Source organism: Gastrolobium bilobum, unplaced genomic scaffold (assembly GCF_033153095.1).
Source record: "Gastrolobium bilobum isolate Gb01-03AN ecotype WA unplaced genomic scaffold, APGP_CSIRO_Gbil_v1 utg1863, whole genome shotgun sequence".
Classification (NCBI taxonomy): domain Eukaryota; kingdom Viridiplantae; phylum Streptophyta; class Magnoliopsida; order Fabales; family Fabaceae; genus Gastrolobium; species Gastrolobium bilobum.
The window spans coordinates 519,851-541,561 of record NW_026898976.1 but is presented as its reverse complement, the minus strand read 5'-3'; the positions used below and the strand labels follow the sequence as shown (position 1 = coordinate 541,561).

At 31.2% G+C, this 21,711-nt stretch overlaps 2 protein-coding genes and 1 non-coding gene across 3 annotated transcripts; 1 reads left to right on the top strand and 2 right to left on the bottom strand.

Moving 5' to 3' along the window:
- Positions 1–1,692: 1,692 nt before the first annotated feature.
- On the bottom strand, positions 1,693–3,414 carry LOC133286034 (large ribosomal subunit protein eL37z). Its single transcript, XM_061483373.1, has 4 exons — positions 3,308–3,414; positions 3,088–3,223; positions 2,073–2,174; positions 1,693–1,963 (listed from the first exon to the last, which is right to left on the bottom strand). The coding sequence occupies exons 1-4, from the start codon at positions 3,308–3,310 to the stop codon at positions 1,917–1,919; spliced, it is 288 nt and encodes a 95-aa protein (XP_061339357.1). The 5' UTR covers positions 3,311–3,414; the 3' UTR covers positions 1,693–1,916.
- Positions 3,415–3,651: 237 nt separating this feature from the next.
- TRNAF-GAA (transfer RNA phenylalanine (anticodon GAA)) lies at positions 3,652–3,724 on the top strand. The gene has a single exon. It is a non-coding gene; the product is annotated as a tRNA-Phe (tRNA).
- Positions 3,725–17,061: 13,337 nt separating this feature from the next.
- Positions 17,062–20,152, bottom strand: LOC133286007 (indole-3-pyruvate monooxygenase YUCCA6-like). Its single transcript, XM_061483339.1, has 4 exons — positions 19,445–20,152; positions 18,314–18,562; positions 17,744–17,866; positions 17,062–17,563 (listed from the first exon to the last, which is right to left on the bottom strand). The coding sequence occupies exons 1-4, from the start codon at positions 20,150–20,152 to the stop codon at positions 17,336–17,338; spliced, it is 1,308 nt and encodes a 435-aa protein (XP_061339323.1). The 3' UTR covers positions 17,062–17,335.
- Positions 20,153–21,711: the final 1,559 nt, after the last annotated feature.

The following is a 21,711-nucleotide window of genomic DNA, read 5'->3' as shown; positions in this document are numbered from 1 at the left end:
TTCTGCCTCCAACGGTCTGGTGTTAATAGAACAGTTAGTAATGTGAACAGATGCGCACTGCGAGTAATAGACGCTGCGAAAACATTTGAAAACCCAGCTCATCCTTATTGTCACGCCCGCAAAGCACTGTTTTTTGTTTGTGTCTAGATGTATATTCTGTTTCTATTTTTCTGCTTGTTGGTTTTGAAGTGTGTTCGGGATCATCCCAAATCCCGCTTTGACCCGAGAAATGACTTTGGTCTTCCCACTTAATAGGACCTCGCTGGCCAGGGGCTAAACCTGACAGTCCGGGGACATGGGATTGCACCCATGACGTAACCTTTCAGAACAGTACCTATGATCACCACTTTAGGGTTAACTACTCTATGGCCACTCCACACCACCATAACGGTTCCGAAAGGCTGTATATATACTGCTATAGTATCTATGGAGAGGCAGAACAGTTCATATTGCTCACCCTTGCAATCTAATATCCTAAAACTTTCACCACTCAAAATTACACACACACCTCTTTACTGTTTATCCGTTGGACATTGGCTAGAGGTGTTGGACCCATCATTGCTAATTATGTCTTCCACTTGCTCTGTTCCATAGAATACAATTACTAACTTTTATGCTGGACATTGATATTTACCCCAAACAAAGTGTTTATTTGAGGAAAAGCGGCTTACCCTCTTGTAATTTTCGGTTTCCCACAACCGCGTTTGGACTGGTCATAGAAATAGTTACACAATAGAAATGGTGGAAAAAGATAAGAGGTTGTTTTAATTTAAATATTAAATAAAAAAAAACTATTTTAACTAAAATTATTGTCGTTTATAAATATTTTTCTCATGTTTTTAATATGTATATTTACACATTTCATTCATTTTTAAATTTAAAAGTTGAATTGTTGTAATCGTCTTATTCATCTGTAAAGGTTTTTTATCGATGAATTTCTAAAAAAAAAAAAAACTCTAATTTTACTATAATAAAAAAAAATTAAATCAGAAGAATTCCCTGATAATTTTTATCTTGATATTTGAATACAAATTTCAAATCAACTGTGATCTATTCCGCATTAATTTTTTTTACAAATTCTAAAAAATAAATACATATATACCATTTTAAATTTAATAAAATTTAAATTGAATAAAAATAAATATCTTGTTATGAAACGAATAAAACTCTCCGCATATTTTCCTAATATTTCTCCTCTTCGTCATTTATCCGTTCTCTCTTAATTCTTCTCTCATTTTCTCACTTCTGGTTACTTTCTATTTTCCAAAATACTTTTGCATTTCATTTTCTATGCAACGCTTAACTAGGTAAATATAAACCTAAAATGTAGAAAATAAAAAGCATGTTTATATACGAAAATTAAAGGAATCTATCTAAAATCAAGGAAATAAATCCTACCGATTACCATTAATTGTTTTTTAGCGTAAATACGGATACAGACAGAGGCCATGGCAACTAGGAAATATGCGACCCATGTCAAATGATATCAAGATTCAGCAGCACTTGAAATCGACATTTAAATGCGACGATGATGAGTAAAAACAATAGAAGGTTTATCAAATAATCCAACACATAAGCTTATTAATTAATGAAATTAAAACAGAGATAATTTTGCAATGAAAACAGCCTTATCAATCTCCAAAAAGGAGACAAACATCTTAACCCGTTCACAAGTTCCTGATATTAATATAGATGGAAAAACTGCGAGCTTTAATCTGAATCACCTTTAACAAAATTCATTTGATAAGAAATTAGAAATAAGGAACGCAACATAATTTATGTTACTACTAATGAATTTCCCAAAAACACTTAAGATTTAAAAGTGAAAAAAACTCAATATGTAATGATTCAAATCTCGTTACAGGAATCTCATAAACTCGATCAAAACAAAACATACAAAATCACCCTTCAAATTCTTAGGAGGATGCGGCCACGGACTTGTTCCTGGGGGTTGCTTGAGTACCTAAATAAAGGTGAAATATGCATTTAGCACCCATGCAACTCTAGATTAAATGTATGAACCAGGGGGGAAACAAGCAAAAGAATAGCTCAGATTGAAGAACATGATTTACCTTCTCTGAAGTTAGTCTTGAACCTGCGGGGGACATTACGGAGGTACCTCATACGGCCAGTTCCTGTGGTTTTTCTTCGGATGGCCTTCTCACTCCAATTGTCTGAATTCACAAATAAATGAGAGCTCATCAATAACTTGAATGCACCAAGAAGTTTGAGTTTAATGAAAATATCATATCAACTAAGAAATTAACAAAACATCATAAATGATAAAAGTTTTAAGACAATTGCAAATGCGAACAAGCAAAGGCCATAACTTCAACGCAAATAATATGTGCTACAGATCAAGGTAGCTTCAGATGTCAATAGTTCACAGTTCTTAAGGAATCAATGATAAAAAGAAGAACAGCAGATCACGATAAATAAATAAACCCAGATGATAGATGAAACCAGTACCCAACAGCCCTCAAAATTTTTATGTCAGGACAATCATCATACACCATTTTACAAAATTCTAAATAAAGCATCCCTATCCCTATCCTTTCTGATCTCACATATAAGTATAACCAATCCAATCCTTTCGTAAAATAGACTTCTTATATGTGTAACCAATCTTCACATGAATTGCTATCAATCCAAGAAGTGCAACACTGATTCATTTACATGTAAATTGGGAAAATGCATTCATGGGCGAGTTGGATGGATATCTCATAATGGAATGGATCAATCCAAAATAAAAATAAAAAGAGTTTGTTAATTATTCCAGTTCTACATACTACACAGTCTCACAATGTATCAATCTCTGTTAAGAGGTAGATCATGGTTCTATCACCCACTACAGATATACAAAGTATAGTTTTCTCATTGCTATGTCCTAACTTGAATAAAAATCTAAAATCATAATTAGATCAGTAAAACAACAATTACAGGAAAGTCATTCTTAAGTTGTGTGTATTCCAACAACGATTGAATAAATAAGTGATATATGAACCAATTGTAAATTGAATAGAAGACAGAAATCTATTTCTAAAAAAATAAAATAAAAATAAAATAAGAGAAAAAAAGATTGTTTACATTTTCGGACGCGGCTTGCTGGATAAGCACAAGCAGCACAGCGACTCTTCTGGATATGGAAGCTTCTGCGTCCGCATCGTACACAGAGTGTGTGCGTCTTGTTCCTCCTCTTCCCAAAGCTTCCAGTTCCTTTGCCCTGCCAAAAGTTACAGAATTACACAAAATTAATCACAATTAACATTGCATCCAACACAAGTTATTGCAAGCGAAAATAGATTACCATTTTTTTAGTTGCAGAAACCCTAAAATGAAATGTTTGGGGCTAAAGCTTTTCGTGCTGCGCCGTTATGGCGTCAATCAAAGTAGGGTTTATTTGTTTGATTCAGGGAATTCTTATTTTTTTAATTTTTATTTTTTTGGTTTTGGATTATTAGTGGATTCGAACTTGGTGTGGACTCGGGTATGGATGCGGCGGTTTCATAAACTTCTGGGCCGTATTGGGCTTTACTGTTGGACTCTACATAACAGCTTAATTTTTTTTTCTTTAAAAATAAAAATAAAAGAACTTGAATCCTTTAAATGAAAATTCTATATTATGATTATTCATTACAATCCAATCCATCAGCGGGGATAGCTCAGTTGGGAGAGCGTCAGACTGAAGATCTGAAGGTCGCGTGTTCGATCCACGCTCACCGCATTTTAAGCTCTTTTTTTTTTTTTTTTCTTTTTTCTTAAAGTAGGGGGTACCTCAAACATGGGGGGAAAAAAATGAAAATATGGATGCAAGTTGCTGAGTTGTTACAGGTAAGAGAATGAATGCTTTTACTTTTTAGATCTCTTGAAATCTTGTTAGATTCATAGGCAACAGAGTCATAGATGGGTACCAAAAGGAAAAACCGATAGATATTTTATAGATTCGGTGTCGGGTGGACCTGATGCGAGCAATAGAAAGCATATAATAAGTAACTCGTGCGTACTTTTTATTTTGTGTTTTTCCTAAACCCAAAAGCATAACAATTAGTGTTCCCTACTTCGCTGGCGTTCTACATCATTAGATTTTACTTTAATTATCTCATTATTATGGACACATTATTTATTATAACTTCGTTTACCGTACTCTCGTTGAAAACTCATCGAAGTATCTGTATGGAAGGAGAAAAAGGTAAAACAAGAAAACGACTCTTATGTCTAGACGAAGCAAATGATGATTTTTTTTTTGGATTGCTCCACTGGTTTCCGGAGCTTCGCCCCGATTATGTCCAGTCCGATCCGGGTAGGTTACTTAGCATTGACAGGTGAGTCTTCCAGCGAGAATTTTATGCATATACAAGATCTCAAACTCGAGTCCTTGCTTAAGCGAACCCAAATACTTTATCACTTGAGCCAACCCCCGTTCGTTCAAATCAAACGATGATATTGCATACATACGATGAAACAGTATAAATTATTGGGCAGTGCTTGTACTTTGTATATTCTTCTAAAAATTATAGCACTTGCTTACCCTGCACATAAGATCACTCCTCATCGAATAAGTGGCAAGAGTCTGTACAAAAACATGTGACGATATGGTTCAATTGGTGGATTCTTATACATTACACACACAGGCACACTCCCAAAATAATGTAACTGCTTTTTTACATTAATAAATCTAGAAGGATATTTCAGAATAATTAGTACAACTACAAAATTTAAAAATAATTATATCAACAAATTGTCTTAACTCAGTTAAGGGAAAATTTCAGTTAGAAAAAAGTAATAAGAAAAATTAAGAGTGAAGGTTTTATATTTACTTACGTTGAATAAAAATATGTCAGTATCCTAAAATAATGAATATATATGATTTGTCAGCTTATAGTCAAATTAATGGGCTAACTCAGTTGCCTGTTTAACAGTAGGCTTATAACAAGGTTGGCATCCAAAAGCCACCATTTACCTCTAGTTAGATATCAAATTGTAAAAGATATAAACCAAACTTTTTCTACTACATTTTTAACTATTCACTCAGAACTCAAATTTGATACTACTAATTAAATTGGAACAACATTCTAATATTAATACATATGTTTTTTTGGTGATTTTATTATTTTATTTTATTTTTGAGATATTCTAATTAATTTATTACTTCGTGATTAGTTCGATTCGTGATAGTTTCATTATATTTTAATTGTTAACTTGTTAGCGTATTACCTGTTGTGCGAGCACATATCATTTATTGCCCCCAGGTAGCAAATTTTATTTTTTCGCAAGTCAATTTCACAAATAAAAATAACGGATAAGAAGACTGGAGGTTCATATAATGTTGATTTTCCTCGACAGACATTCCAAAGAAGACCAATCATTTGATGCAACCATAATCGCAGATTTGGACTGTTTGATGGATGACTTTTTTCGTTGACTAATAATTGCTTACCATCTGACTTGATGCTGACTCCTCCCAGCCACCATTTAATAAGAATATATATAATCTGATCCACCAATTAAATTTCAAAGAACAATAAATTAGGTATAAAAAATTTGGGAAAATAAGTGAATAAGAATGAAGAAGTCAGAAAATATATAATGGTCCATACAGGGAAATCCAGACGTATTCATCAATGCCGTTAGGATAATCAATAATTTGGAATCTTGGACCACATACAATTAAGGCCTTTTAATCCATCAAACAATATGGTCCTGAATCCTGATTAAACTGATTAGCTTCCATGTGCACCATATGTATGTACATTCTGAATTGCCCTATCAAGCTTGTGGATGCTACACACCTAGGCAGGACCACCTTAGTTGTTGGTTTTCCTAAGTGCAACACTTTAAGTAGATGCCCATTTTGTTCAAAATCCCATCTAAAGCAGTTGCTTCAAGGTGGTTGATAAAAACTGAGTGTTAGATAATAATATAAATCATTACGAAAGTCATCGTCCAATATCTTTAGGTTTTGGATTGAAATGATTCTTTATATGATATATATAAACTAATAAAAAAGTCTTCACCTAACACCTTAATATTTTGAATTGAGATGGTTCTTTACATTTAGTCTCGCACTTTGCTTTAATCAAAAATCTTGATATCAATTTAATGGAAAATCCTCAAGTGGGTATTAGGTTATTTCTTAAAGGATCTTTTGTTTTCTTTGCTAATTCATGGGGTGGGTATAGGCAGTGGCGGATCTAGAAAAATTTGTTTATGTCCGCACATTTAGTGACGGGGGTTCGGAGGCAGTGCTCCCGAATTTTTTTTTTTGTAAAGAAAATTTAAATTAACGCTTGAACCCGCTCATAATCTAGTTGCTTCCATAACAAGGTGCAGACAATAGTTTAACCACTTATTTCTTTCTTAAATCTTACCAATCCTCCAAAACAAATATGAGAATATATTCCAGTATATTCATACATCATCATTCTATCTTATAGTGGTGAATAAAAAAGTCAACACTACCTGTACAGAAAGTAAGCAAAATCATAGCGAACGCCTCGTCTCTAGATATTAACTTATTTTAGAATGTCAGACCTGCAATCAATCCTCTCTTTTTAAAAAAATGAAAAAGGAAACAAAGGATGAAAAGAGCATGAGAATGGGTACGTGAGGAGGGAGGAAGAATAAGTTTTCTCTGTAATCAATTTGCGTTGCTACGTTATTTTAATCATCTCCGTACGTTGCTAACTAATATAAGAATAAATATCATTTTTGGTCCCTAATAAAAAATTCGGTCCCCACTTTAGTCCATTATAAAAAAATTAGTCACCTGATCCCTATGAAATTCAAAGTGGACCCATTTTGGTCTTTTTGAGGGACTAATGTAGGTCTTTTTTGAATTTATGAGGGACATTTTATTTAAATTGATCCACTTTAAATTTTTTAAGGACCTCGAGACTAATTTTTTTTTGTAAGGAACTAAAATGGGAACCATATTTTTTGTTAGGAACTTAAAAAGATATTTACTTCTAATATAAATATATTAAACCAAGAGATAAATAAATACCTATAATAAAAAATAAAAATAAAAACTAAAATGAAAATTTTTATGCCCGCAAGTGGGTCGGCCAGTGGTTATAGGAGTACTCGTATATCTTTTGGAAGGTAGATTAGGCCAAGTAATCTTAATTGAAAGACCGTATGCTTTCGGTGAAAGTTGTTCTTGTAGTAGCATGAAGAAGACATTGACGAGGACAAATGGGTGAGGTACGTATAGATTCTGCAACTTCTCTATGCCGATTGTTGATTTGGTTTATGCTAATTAATTATTGCACAACAAAGCATAAGATAGTCCAAATCAATAGTTTATACTACTTGATTCTACACAACCAATCATAACACTTAACTGCATAGTTGGGTTTTGTCAGTTTGAAAGGGATTCAAACTTAATTGTCAGATAAAATTTGAAATAAAATAAATCTCAAAAACTGACCCGACCTATAATTAAAATCTAGTGAGCCTCAAGCCCGTGAATGTTCAATTTCAAGTTATTTGAAGACAATTCAATTTTATAAAGGGAACGGAGATACAAAAGATTGAATTTAAAACAATACAAGAGACACACTAATGAAATCATCACCATCAACGAAAAAGGAATTCGATTAATACAAGTTATTTTTAAATATGATTATAAGCTCATGTTAAAACTTGTGTTTGTGTCATGTTTCAAACTTAAAATAATCTTTATTTTTTCTAAACTTTTTTGTACTGAATTAATTAAAGGTATTAAAACATGGGATAGGTTATTGTGCCTACTCCCCTTTTGCCTACTTTTACCTACCCCTCTCAACATCGTTGGATTACAATCTCATCTAACGGTTCAGATTCAAAAGTTAAATAAGACCCTTTTACTCTTTTTCTCTCTCTCTCTAACTCCACTCTTCTTCCCCCCCCCCCCCTCTCTCTGTCTCCACCCTTATTCTCTCCTCCCTTGCTTGCGATGAAGAAAACGTACTTGCAAATATCTCTCCCCACTGGAAACCAGATACGTTGCTAAGAAACAAAATCCATGGTAGAATTCATGCCTTAACATCCACAGATTAAAAAAAAAAAAAACCAAAATATTAAAAAGAACTACGATGCAAGCAAGAACAAATAATACGACATCATCTTTTTCTTTGTTAAAAAAACCAGGAATGACAAATATTATTAAAGATTCGAAAGATGCAAACACCAAAGTATTCGTGCATAAACTCAAAATTGAGTATCCAATATTATCATCCTCGAAGAAAAGAAGAAGAAAATACAAATTTCTACAGTACTCTGCTTTTGTTACCCTTAGAAGAAAATAAGCCATAATTTAGGGCGTTGAATAATTAGGGTTGTTTGTGTTGAAACAAAGGTAAATAAAACCAGATCGAATCGTTTAACACTACGTTTGTTAGATCACATTTGGAATGAGAGAGGGAGAGTCTATTTAATGGAATCAAAAAGCCCTTTCCCATCTCTGTTGGTTTAGGTTTCAGCGAGGCCTAGATTCTGCACAAAGATGGGATCAATCATCAGTCATCGACAAGCAACACCGCCGTAAAAAGGCAACAAAATCAAAAATCCAAATATACAGAAACCACCCTAAGATGGGAAAAGGACAAAGTTATCAATTTCATTCTGAGACGGAACGTGCTACATGAACCCTAACATGCTCTGGCAAATTCTATCACTTTAATTTATATACTCCAATTAACTTGTTCTTTTCCAATTCAGCCCTTCTCAGAATACAAGTGCATGGACAAATGATGAAGAATATTTTCGTAATCGTAAAATGTAGACTTGCGCGTCTTCTTCATCGCACACAAGCGAGGAGAGAGAAAGGGTGGAGTTAGAGAGAGAGAGAAAGAGCAGAGTTAGAGAGAGAAAAAAAGAGTAAAAGGGTTTTATTTATCTTTTGAATCTGAACCGTTGAGATTGTAATCCAACGATGTTGAGAGAAGTAGGTAAAGGTAGGCAAAATGGGAGTAGGCACAATAACCTATCCCTTAGAACATATCTTCTTACGGGGACAGAATCTAATATATACAAACTTTTGTTTCATACCTTCCATATTTTTTGACTCTAAGTAGAACATCAAAATTAAAGAAGCTGGCCGGTTGTTTATATTATACAAGGTATGAAATCTAAGCGCATGAATGAAGAAAGTTACTTAAAGCATATGCAAAATAATTATGATAAGATATGTAAGATTCACATCGCTACCAAGTAGTATCCAAAAAGATTGATGCCACTTGAGTTAAGGCTAGTTAGCTTTTTAGCTTTTGTTAAAGAAAGATGCAAGGTTAAATCCCTTTGATTGAAAGTTTTTGTTTGGTTGTTATTTTTGTCCGGAGAAATTTGCTAACACTTTAAAATTAATTGAGTGACTTGATTTTAGAAAAATAATTATTAGATGAATACTCATTCAGTCGATAAAGAACTAATTCAATCCAAAACCGTAAGAGTTTAACTGAGGCTACATTAATATTTTTATATGTCTTTAACATACACCCTCATGCAAAAATCTTACCTTTTGCTTATTTAAATGTCACTACAAAATGAGGATGAACATAGAACTCTGGGATCACTTGATCACTGCAGATCTAATACCATGTAAATGACAAATTAACTCAAAATCTTAAGACATTGAATAATGCTACATTAATGATTTTATATCTCTCTAAAAATATTTATAAATTAAAATTGAACGTACTATAATTAACAGTTGATTAGATTTAGTAACACTGCCTCCACGATTTATTCTATAATTTCATGCATCTAATTGGTAAATCGACATCCTTATTAGTTATTATAAATTTTAAAAGAAAAAGAAAGAAAGAAAGAAATAGAGATGTACAAATTTGTTTAAAAAATGAATGTGGAGAATTATTAAATTATATACCAATATATATATAGAGAGAGAATATTAATCTTATGTTACATGAGAGTAGTTCTCTCATGCTATAGAGAGAGTTTAAGTGGAGCCCACCATTAAAAAGAAAAAGAAAAAAGAAGGAGTGCAATTTTCGAAGTGAGAGAAAATAAGATAACTATCTCATGTAAAATGAGAGTAGTATTTTCCATATATATATATATATATATATGAGGTAGGATCCTTTGACAGAGGTGTCAAATTTGAAATTTGACACCTCATCTAAGAGCCATTAGATCAAGAAAAATCAACGGCTCTTATTTGTAAGCATGTGACACCGTTAATTTTTCTTGATCTAATGACTCTTAGATAAGGTGTCAAATTTCAAATTTGACACCGGTGTCAAAGGATCCTACCTCTATATATATATATATAACTTGATATAAATTAATATTGTAGATATTTTAAAAAATAAATTTGACACGTGAAGAGATATCTTCATTTTTTTTTTTTGATAACAGAGATATCTTCATTTTTAATTTTATATTTGCATGACATTATTAATTGTGAAAGAATATTCGAGCCAGGAGATAGATGTCATACAATGATAAGTGAGAACTGTTAAGTGAGAGGACAGTTGATGACATTCAAGGCCCAAAGAGGGGAACAATATAAGATGGCTAATGATTTTATGGGTAGCATATCAATTGCCAAACTCTCTTTCTGATTTCCTTAATTAAAGATGCTGTATAATAAGGCAACTTTTCGACGTGTATTTCGATCAATCAATATCTATGCAATCTTTTCCAAAATTAAAAAAAAAAAAATCCTAACCTACCATCTTTGTAATGTACATACAGAAGCATATGCATTGTCAATTTCTGCAATATTCCGCTACATGATTAGTACACGTCGTGTTATACCCAATATCCACTTTACTGTGTATGTGCATGCACAGAATCATGTATGGCTCATAATTGAACTTTTGCAGCATTTCACGTTTACAACAATATTCCATTTAAGGTTAGAAATGTGACAATGTTACAAATACAATATTTTTTTATTTTATACAAGTCATCCTTATATATCAAATTATAGTAGATTTTATTTAAAGTGATTTAATCTCTTATATCTCTTTGAAGAATAATACATGTCTTTGTAGTTTTTTATTTTAATTTTTAGTTTTAATTTTTTTAATCAATTACATATCTTCTTCATAACTTTAAATATTTTTATATTTTTGTTTATATTTTTAAAATTGTATATAGATTTATTAAACATATATATATACGTCTCCCTTATATTTAATATCTTAATTAGTTTTTGAATTTATACTTTTTAACAATGTGATATTGCAATGCATGAGATATTTTCTATTAAGAAAATAATTTATATACTTGCTTATAATTAAACTAACAAAATAAAATTTAAAAAAAAATTAATTTTTTTTTTAATTATGAGAGAGATATAGATGATTAATTAAGGTATGATTTCAAATATATAGATTGAAAAAATATTTAAACTTAAAAAAAAAAATTAAAATCATGTGAAACATATGCATGATTAATTTTAAAAATTTAAATTTAAATTTTAAAAGAAGAAAAAGTTAAGAATACAATGTGTCGTTTTTTAAGAAGAGTACATTAAGAAATTAAGCCACTCTTAAGAATATACTCTAATTTAATATATAAGATTGTATGTATATAATAATAAAATAACCACTTGTTTGTACTCAAACTAGCAAGAACCAATTGTATTGTATTTACAATTTTAAATTTAGATGAAATTTAAAAAATAAACGAAAAGAAAATATTTCAAATCATAAAAGAGATACGCTTGATCAATTAAGGTATAACAGAAAAAATATAAATTAAAAAAATTGAAGATTATGAAGAAGATAAGCATAATTAATTTAAAAGATTTTAAATTCAAAATTGAAAAGTAATGACATGTATATTTTTTTAAAAATAACTAAATTAAGAAATTTAAGTAACTATCAGGCAAAATAGTTTAATTATTTATACAGAAAAATGTTTCTACAGTTACTGCATATAAATTATCTGCATTTACTCCCAAAATGACATCGTTTTGATGTTGAAATATTAAAAAATTATAATTATAAAGACTATTATAACCTTGAAATAAATTAAAATTATAAAAATATAATGATTTTTGCCTCAGAACGACTTTGTTTTGGGCTCAATGCGGATAACTTATCTGCATTTACTACAGAAAAAATAAACCCTTAAATATATAAAGATAAATTGATAACCCTTGAAATTAAATCAAAAGATTTATGGTTGTAATCTTTATGTAATTTTTCATATAAGGTTTGGTCTAAACTGGGATTCAACATTGGGCTGAAGAACCAACAGTCCTACCACAATGGATAGGCGAAATAGGCCCCAAATATAAGACAGCCCTCACTGCCTCACATCATCTGAAATTTTACCGTTATAACCAAACATTCCTTAATCCATTTATCGAGGGACTAAGATTCTGCTCGCTAGTTTAGGTTACTAATCCATTATTATTGACTCCTAGTGCATATTCGTAGCTTGAGGATTAGGTTACTAATATAGATATTTTATTCTTTTGTCCTTGCTGTGCATAGAGCTTTCAACCTCTATTTTCGTCTTTTCAAGTAACTATAATGCGAGTCTCGATCAGTGAGTTATTTTTGCTTAGAAAGTATAGACAATCATCCTAAGCTTTGTCTTTTGAAAATAGGCGCTTTCAACTTTAACTTCGTCTCTTCAAACTCTTTGATGAAGAATATGAATTAGTTATTTGAATTTTACAGGATAAACATTTAAGATTTATTCATTGGTAGTAAGTTAACTCCAAATTATCGTATGGAACTATTATAACAATTCTTAGAGTTTAGAAACCAATTGGAACAAAATTAAATTAGAAGGTGCATGTTAGTTAAAAAAACCTCAAATTTAAAATGACTTTATGTACTTTTTCCTTTACTCCTATTATGAACAAATCATTAAACCGACTGTTAAACTCATTTTATTCTGATCACATTGGCTCTTTTCTTCTTCTTTTTAAAGGTCCCATATATGGATTTTTTTCACTAAAATAAACGTAGTTGACTAAAATTTAAAGAAGATAGGAAAAATTCAAAATTGACTCTTTGTGCCTTTGTTAGAGGTGTTCCAGGAATGTCTGTGATCGAGTAAATAGCTCTACGAAAATGGATCGGATATTTCTTCTTATCCAATTCCTGATTGTTTGGGATTTTTTTTTAACTTTGTGAAGATATTTTGATTGCAAAACTGAATCTGATTGCAGAAGTCAGCATTTGACTTGGAAGTTGTTAATTCAAAAAATGACCTACAAAAACAAATCACCAGGATTCTACAATAACGTGCTACTGAAAAATTAAGCATTTTTTATGGCACAACAAAAAATTATTTGGTACATCTAAACCAAAAAATTAAGCATGTGTAAGTCTGTTTGGCGCTGTAATAGTCATTAGTTAATTAAATAATTTAAGCGGCTGTTACCTTGAAAAAAAAATCGAAAAAAAACGTAAGGATCTTTTTCTTTTTCTTTTTATAACATTAAGGGGCGAAGCCCCAAACAAAAACAAACAAACAACCAGAAACAAAAAATAACTCTGAGCAAGGTGAAACATAAGGATCTTTAATTTGTTAAAAAAGAGGTTTGTGGTTCCCAAAAAATAAAAAATGCATTCCTGATATTTTTTTTAGTTTGAAATTTCAAATTACTCATAATTTTTTTTTCTACAGCAGTACTAGAGTAATACTAAATATAATATTATAAAAAAAAAATCCTGCATGCAAATCTCATGTTACCTGATAAACTCAATCATTTTTTCCTTAAAAACAAGTTTATATAACAACTTAATTCTTTCATATTATTTCTTTTATTAATAATTAAAAAATTAATATTAATTATAGTTTTTTTTAATTCACAAAATTAATAAAAAAGAAATTAAGAAGTCAAATAAATAAATAAATAAAATAAAATTAAAGGAAATTTAATTTCACTGCTCAATTAATATAGTAATAATTACATTTTTTTTGGGTATCCTTATTGCATTTGTTTATAATTGAGTAGGATAAAAACCCAATTAATCAAACAAATTAAATGAATCAATTAATTTACCAAAAAAAATGAATCAATTAAAAACAATTTCTCCCAATTCAATTAAGCAAATTCAAATTAATATTCCCATTGAATAATTATTATATTTTAAATCAAACGAATTACTATTATATTACAACAATTAACAACTCAAATCATTGAAGTCATCAAATATAGTAATTATTTCATGATTATCTAATTCATGAGATATAGCAATTATTTAAAATGAATTACAATTCAATCAGACGAATTCATCAAATATAGTAGTCATAATTAAATTTCAATTCAATAAATCAAAATAAATTTAATATTATATAATACACTTCAAAAATAAAGAAGAGAAAAATGCATATAAATTAACAATTTGTTTAGGGCTTTCCTCTTTCAATAATTTTTTATTATTATCTTTTTTTTTTGGTGAACTGTTTTATTATTATCTTGGATAACATAACATGGATCTCTTATACAATTTAATATTTTGTGTATCAATTTCAATAGTACTTCATATTTACAAATATATTTATATTATTTAGACTTCTTATAATTGTTTAAAGAAAATAATATTGTGAATAATATTTAAATATCGTGAAGAGAGAAAAAAATTAATTTTAATATTATATTCATATACTTCCCTAAAGTACATAATTATAGTGGATGGTAATGGAAAAAAGTGATAGTATGAATATCCTACTTCTATTTGTATAAGCATTTGACCTTTAAATTTTTTTTTATTGATATTACATTGTTTGACGGCTAAAACAAAGGGATCATTGTTAAAGTGAGCTATACAAACTAAGAATTATTTGATATACTCCTGCGCATGTACTTGATTTTATCTTAAATGTTTCATTTACAAATACTTAACTAATGAATAGTTAAGTATTACATGTATTTCTATATCATAACCAAATAGTATTAAATTGTTGATAAAATGCTTAATTTACATATTTTAAGTTTTTTTGGATTTCATTATCTATCCAATTTTAATTTTTAAGAAAATGCTTGACTCATTTTAAGTTTAAACTGTTGTAATTTAATTGAGAAATTAATTAAATACTTGCTCAAGTAACTGAAAAAAGTCAGGGAACAAATAAAAAATTAATAGGACAGAATACATTTCAAAAATATATAAAGAATAAAAATGCACTTAATTTTTCTCAACTGACTAGTAATTTTTTTTGGATGTTATTTTTTTTATTCAAGAATAAAATGCACTTTTTTAATCATACGAAAAAATTTCAAAATATTTAGTTCAATCACAAGTGCCTGGTTGCCTTTACATCCTTTTTAATAATTAAACATTATGTAATCTGATACTATTATATATATATATATATATATATATATATATATATATATATATATAAGTTTGTATAATAGGTCTTAAATTATGTGTCACCTTCAAATTCATTTTGTCCTTCAAATTTAGCCTATTTCAAAAAAAAAAAATCATAATTAAACAGACCATTTTATTCTTATTCTTACATGCATAATGTCAAATTTTAATTTAAAGACAATCCTCAAAATTTTCATTTAAATATCATTATTAAAAAAAATGCAATTTCAACAAAAAGAGAGAGAGAATGCAATAGAATTCTCTTATAAATTGATTCATAATGAAATTTACACATTTTTAAAAGGCAAGAGTAATTAGAGTAAAAATTAAACTATTAGTGATACAAGGCAGCACCAATATTCAGCAGTAAAAAAATTGAATATTAGAGGACGGCACTCCCTGAACACTCTGTAAGTTGTCTTTACTCCTTAGAAGGTGATTAAAGCAAAAATAAAAATAAAAATAAAAATAAAAATAAAATTATCTGTATATATTTTTTTTCACAAAATTTACATAATTATCTTCACCACTTCTAATTTTATTTTATTATTATATTTCACCCAACTATTAGTATGAATTATGTGAGTGATGTACCGCTATGTATAAATAACAATGTAATTACTCAAGGATAAAAAAGGGAAACAAGGATATGACTACTCATTTTTCTAAGGAGGGTGTCATGCTGAAATCACACAGTGTCGGGCTAAATTTGGGGTAAAATCGAAGTTGGGGAAGTAAAATTAATGGTAGCTTCTTTAGAAGCATAAATTTGGGCACTGTCAACCAGTCTTGTAAAGGAATAAACACAATCTACCATCCATTGCGATTCTAACCTCCCAGATTTGACAGTTTGACACTAGATTGACGTTGACCCCATACGCTGTTACCCTTTTTCTTTTTCTGGTTAAATAGTACCCTTTTTCTTATTATGATTGCAAAGATTCAAATCAAATCAACGTGACTAGCTAGAGCTTAATCACTTTTATATTTTCCTCAATTTGCACATAACAGGTGGGGTTGTGTGACTCTGTACACTGCTTTCTTTCTGACAAAGCACAGCGGAAGGCATGAAATCACTTTTTAGAGCTAAATTAAAGCTGAAGCATACTGAGCTAAGTGGTAAAATGTTAATGGGGATGGTTGCTATTGAAGCCAAGCCACATATATGGCTTGTCCTAGTCACTTCTTGTTACTTGAATTCTTATGAACTGTGTTAATTTAATGAAGTAGGTGAGAAGGGGAAATGTGTAATAAATATTGTAACAGTTCTACTGCAATTAATTTGGTCCTGCCTGTTTTCTAACGCACATTCTTAAGTTTCTGCTGAAAAGCAAGGGTGGTCCTGAATCCTACTTGGAATGAAATCATTTCGAAAACGAAATTGCATGGAAATGGTAATGAAAATGGTACATAATCTAGCACTTCATCCCATGCTAAGAAAGTTTTTTCCTTCATTACTCATTGAACTTTCGCTTTCTTCTCCAAATCCAAAGAGTGTTCATAAAAAAAAACATAGAATAGAAAAGATAAAGCCCGAACCAAACAATTTTAAGCATTCAGAGAGCCAAACAGGCAACCAAAGAAACATCAGAATGTTATACTATATTTCAAAAGAAAATATAGGTTAAACCGCAATCACAGCTTTCTCAATCACAAACCAGACACTCTCTATCTCTGGCACTCTTTATCTCTCTGCAGAAAGTCAAGCCTTCTTTCCTTCAACTTCAATTCAATATCTTCTTCTCAACCCCAAGCCGTATGTATGATGATTAATCCATTAAACATTAAGGTGAAGGGCACCATAGGATATAATCTTCCACATTTTCCTTTCGCTTTTGCCCACTTCTCCATGCATCATGCATGGATCGGAGGAGCCCCAATTTGGTACTAGCATTGAGCACATGTGTGAATTGTGATGATAGCATAGATAGTACCATAAAAAAACCTCTGTTTCCATTTCATGTACTCGCTTCAATCTCTTCCTCCATGACCATAAGTCTCTTTTCTCTTGTCCCTGACTTAGCCGAAACCAAATATCAATTTTATGAATTTGATTGCGGCAAAAGTGAACAAGCAAAAGCAGTTCTATGCTTTGCCTCCTCAGCTTCCCAACACCGTTCAATATCTTCAGCTATTTTCTTGGCATCCATGGCTGCACCAAGTAGTCCCTTTTTGGTAAAACCAACCGCATAGAGCCCATTTTCACCTTTCCACCCATTTGGGAAAGGCTTCCTAGGGAACCCATCTTCCTTAGAGAACATAACCTCTTCCTGCACATAATACACCAACCATTTCAAATATGTTAGTTTGTTTTGCTTCTTATCAATTTAAGAATTCACACAGAGTAGGTGTCTTTATTTCATATTTTCTTCACTCAAAAATTAATTAAACCAGTTAAAAACTTGTATTTAATATTTGAAAAAAGAATGGAGGTGTGTTATGTATCATACCTTAAGCCAATAGGGTACATTGCTTTTGTAACCAGTTGCTAATATGATGGCATCAAAATTCTCTGTCCTTCCATCTACGAATTCCACCGTACGAAGTTTTAGCCGCTTTATGCCTCGACGCACCTACAGCAATTTTGAACTTCAAACAACTAATCTAATGAAAATAATTAACCCCACCAAACATGATTAATGATGAACATATTTTTATTTTTTTTGTCGATTAACTTTCGGGTTTTTAGTTTTTAATTTTTTGGAAAAATCTAAAAAATTCTTAAAACCTTGTGCTTTGTCCACAAGATTTGATTGGAAAATACACAATGATGGAAAATCTTGATTAGAAAAGAAAGGGGTCATTTCATTGGATATAAAAAAAGAAGAAAATGTAAGTTGCACTAGTGAAAAGCAAAAGAAAAGGGGAAAAAAAAAAAAAAAAAAACGTATCCTTATTAGTTTTTAGAAAAAGCATGGTGTAATTAAGAAAGATCTCGTGACCCCTCAAAAAATGAAAGATTTGGGCTCATAATAAAAAAAAGTTGGATTTGATTTGATAAAAAGGCAAGGAGGAAGTACCTTAATGTCTCCACCTTTAATCTTGGCAAGGGTACCGACATCTAGCACAGGGGTCTTTCCGGACAGGTTTTTGAGTTCAAGGGGACCCAAACGCGGCCGGTCTAATCCGAATCGAGCAGTGTTACCGAGCATAAGCCACGACACGATGAGGAGGAACCGATCGACAAGTCGCATGGGTAACCACTTAATCAACCACATGGACAACCCGAAAGTTGATTTTCCCAGCATCTCTCGTGGTAGAACGTGTACCTTAATCAAACCAAACAAAATTCCCAACAATTTTTAGTTCATTGTAAAACCAAATAACTTCACTCCAAAGAAAAAAAAAAAAAGTGGGGTCAAAAAGGAATAAAAGGTAGGAGCTCATGTACTAGGACTGTGGCCCTTGGTAGGCCTAATTTGTTGCAGGCCATGCTCTATGTACAAAAAAGAAAAGAAAAGAAAAGAGACCCAGAAAATTCATGGGGGAGGAAAGAAAAGAAGAGAAAAAGAACTGTTGAGTACAAAAATTCATGAATCATACCACACCATGTTGCGCATGCTCGAGAATCTCAAGAAAGTGCAACATCAAGTTTTAAGATTTGTGTTCCGCAAAAGAATATTTAAAAGTTTCTGAATCATCTTTTAACAATCCATTGGAACTTGAAGCCGAGGGTTTATATATGCCCTCCTTGTATACCAAAAAAAAAAAAAAAAAGTTTTGTAATAAGTATGAAGTTTGTGAGACTAGAAAAGCCAAACTTGTGGATGTATCTTACTTGCGTATTATGTCATTCATTTAAGAACTATGAACATTATATTTTGTGAACGTTGAAATTTTTGTATGAGCAAAAAATAAAAATAAAAAAACAAGTTCCCCATCTGGGGTTTTGCAAACCAAGTTGTGTATAGTTTGAAATTTGACAAAGTCACAAAACCAATTAAAAAAGCAGGAGAAATCAAAAAGTGGTTGTCTTGTTGCAATACTTAAACTAACCTTTTCATATTAAATCAGAAATTCCAAATCAGGAGGGACATGAACTTTTGAAAAAAGAAAGAAAAAAAATAAAAAACCTGCATACAATTTTTTCTATTTTCTTTTTTTACTGTAAAACCATTTTCAGAGAGAGGCAGAGAGATAAGAGTTCTTACTGTATCTCTGACAGCAAGGAAAGGAGTAGCATTATGGTTGCAAAGATCCAAACACACTTCCATGCCAGAATTTCCACATCCAACCACCAAAACTCTCTTCCCTCTGAACTCGTCACCACTCTTATACAGGCTTGTATGCCTAATGGGTGCTCCAAATTCACCCATTCCTTCAATATCAGGCACTACCGCCTCTGCATTCTCTCCGGTGGCCACAATCAGCCACCGGCATAAATACTCCGTCGTCATCTCCGCCTTGTTACAACACTTCAAACGCCAAAGCCCAAGATTGGGATCAAATTCGGCATGCTTGACCGTCTCATTGAACCTTGGCCTAATACCAAACCTCTCTGCATAAGTCTCCAAGTAGTGTATGAACTGTTGCTTTGATGGGTATGTTGGGAAATCAGAAGGAAACCCCATAAAGGGAAGCTCACAGAATTGCTTTGGCAAATGAAGGCTTAAGCGATCATAGGTCTTAAGCTGCCACAGAGAAGCTATGCAATTAGATCTCTCTAATATTACACTCGGGACACCTTTCTCTTTGAGACATGCTGCTGCTGCAAGCCCTGAAGGACCCGCTCCTACAATCACAGGACCCTTAACCCACACAAATCTCTCAGCTGATGATGATGACTTTTTATTCATTTTGTCCATGAATAAAGGGTCATGAGCTTGCTTTCCTTCTATTTCTCGCAGCCAATAGTCCATCAATAATGCAATCAAGAAGAAATGAAAAAAACAAACAAACTTTTTCCACTTTATATATATATATAAATATTAACCACAAGGTTGAGCTCAAGACAGAGCAACCCCTTAGGAAGAGAAGGTGTTTGTATCTCTCTTTCTAGTCTCACTCTGTTGAAGGTTTAGGCTGATGAGTTCAGTGGTAATCTTTTTTACCTCTCTTATCTAAAGAAGGATTAGGCTCGTGAAGAAATTTCCTTAAAATTTGGAGCGGACTAAGAAGGTTTTATCCACTTGTGCGAATGAATATTCTTCTCTCTCTATATATGTTCAATGGAGGAGGGTTAAGCGGAAGGGTGAGCGCCAACTACGGGGCTAAATCAGCATTCATCAGAGAGAGAGAGAGAGTGAGAAGGATGGTGATGTCTCTCTCTCTCTGCGTATATATATTCCTATTCCTTTGGTTCGTACAAGAATTTACATGTGTGTATATATTATATATTTCTTGCTATTACTTTAAACTCAAAGGTTGTGTTTGGTACGAGATTTTTTTCATTATATTTTAAATTTTTAAATATTATCGTAAATTGAACGTAAAAATTATATTTTCGATTTTTACACACAAAAAATTTTTCTTTTTACCAAACACCTCCTGAGTACTAAATACACATAGAAATCATATTGATTTGTTGGCTAATTAAAGTTCAGGATTTATGCATATTTAACCCCCCGGATGCAACGTCACTAAGTTCGTCAACATTAGTGGAGAATGGAGATTGAAAGTTTGATTAAGGGTAGATTGCAGGAAATAATTATTCCTTTTAAGAACTTTCAATTGGTTAAAATAAAATAAAAAAATCCAAGAGGATATGAATTACAGTTAAAAAGTTGTTTTAACAGACAATAACCTAGAAGATATCAAGTGGTGATCATTCTCATTGGTCAATGGGAGCGACCCGGCCCGGTTGGTTTATGAATCGTATCCGACGAGACGTCATCCCCTTAGTGGTATATTTCCCATTTTCAAACAGAGTCAAAGATTTTATTTTCTTTTTTTATCACTATTATTTCCATTTATATATACACACACATAATAACTGTTTTTTTTTTTTCTGACCTTGCATATAACTCTATCTATTAAATTAAAGTACATTTAAGTGAGAGTAACTTAATTTTATAGATTTGACTCCTTTAAAGTGAGAAAAAAAAGTATCCTATAATTATTAATTAAAAAACTAGCAGCTAATTAAGGTAATGATGACATGCATGCACATATATAATAACTCATAAAGTAATTGATTTATTCAATTGATTTTCAAATGAACTGCTATAGATTTGTTTTTTTTTTTCTTAAAAATGAACTTCTCACTTTAGAGGAGTTACATTTTAATTTAATTCCATTAATGGCACAAATTATTATTGAATTTTAAAATTTCAATTTAGATTCTGTTTTAATTGAATAATTATAAATGTCATCATTCTCAATTTTAGACATCTTCACTGTTCTAAAATATATGAATTACAAAAAATGGTATAATACACATAATATCCACACTAGGTAAATGTATTTGATTATTTCACCG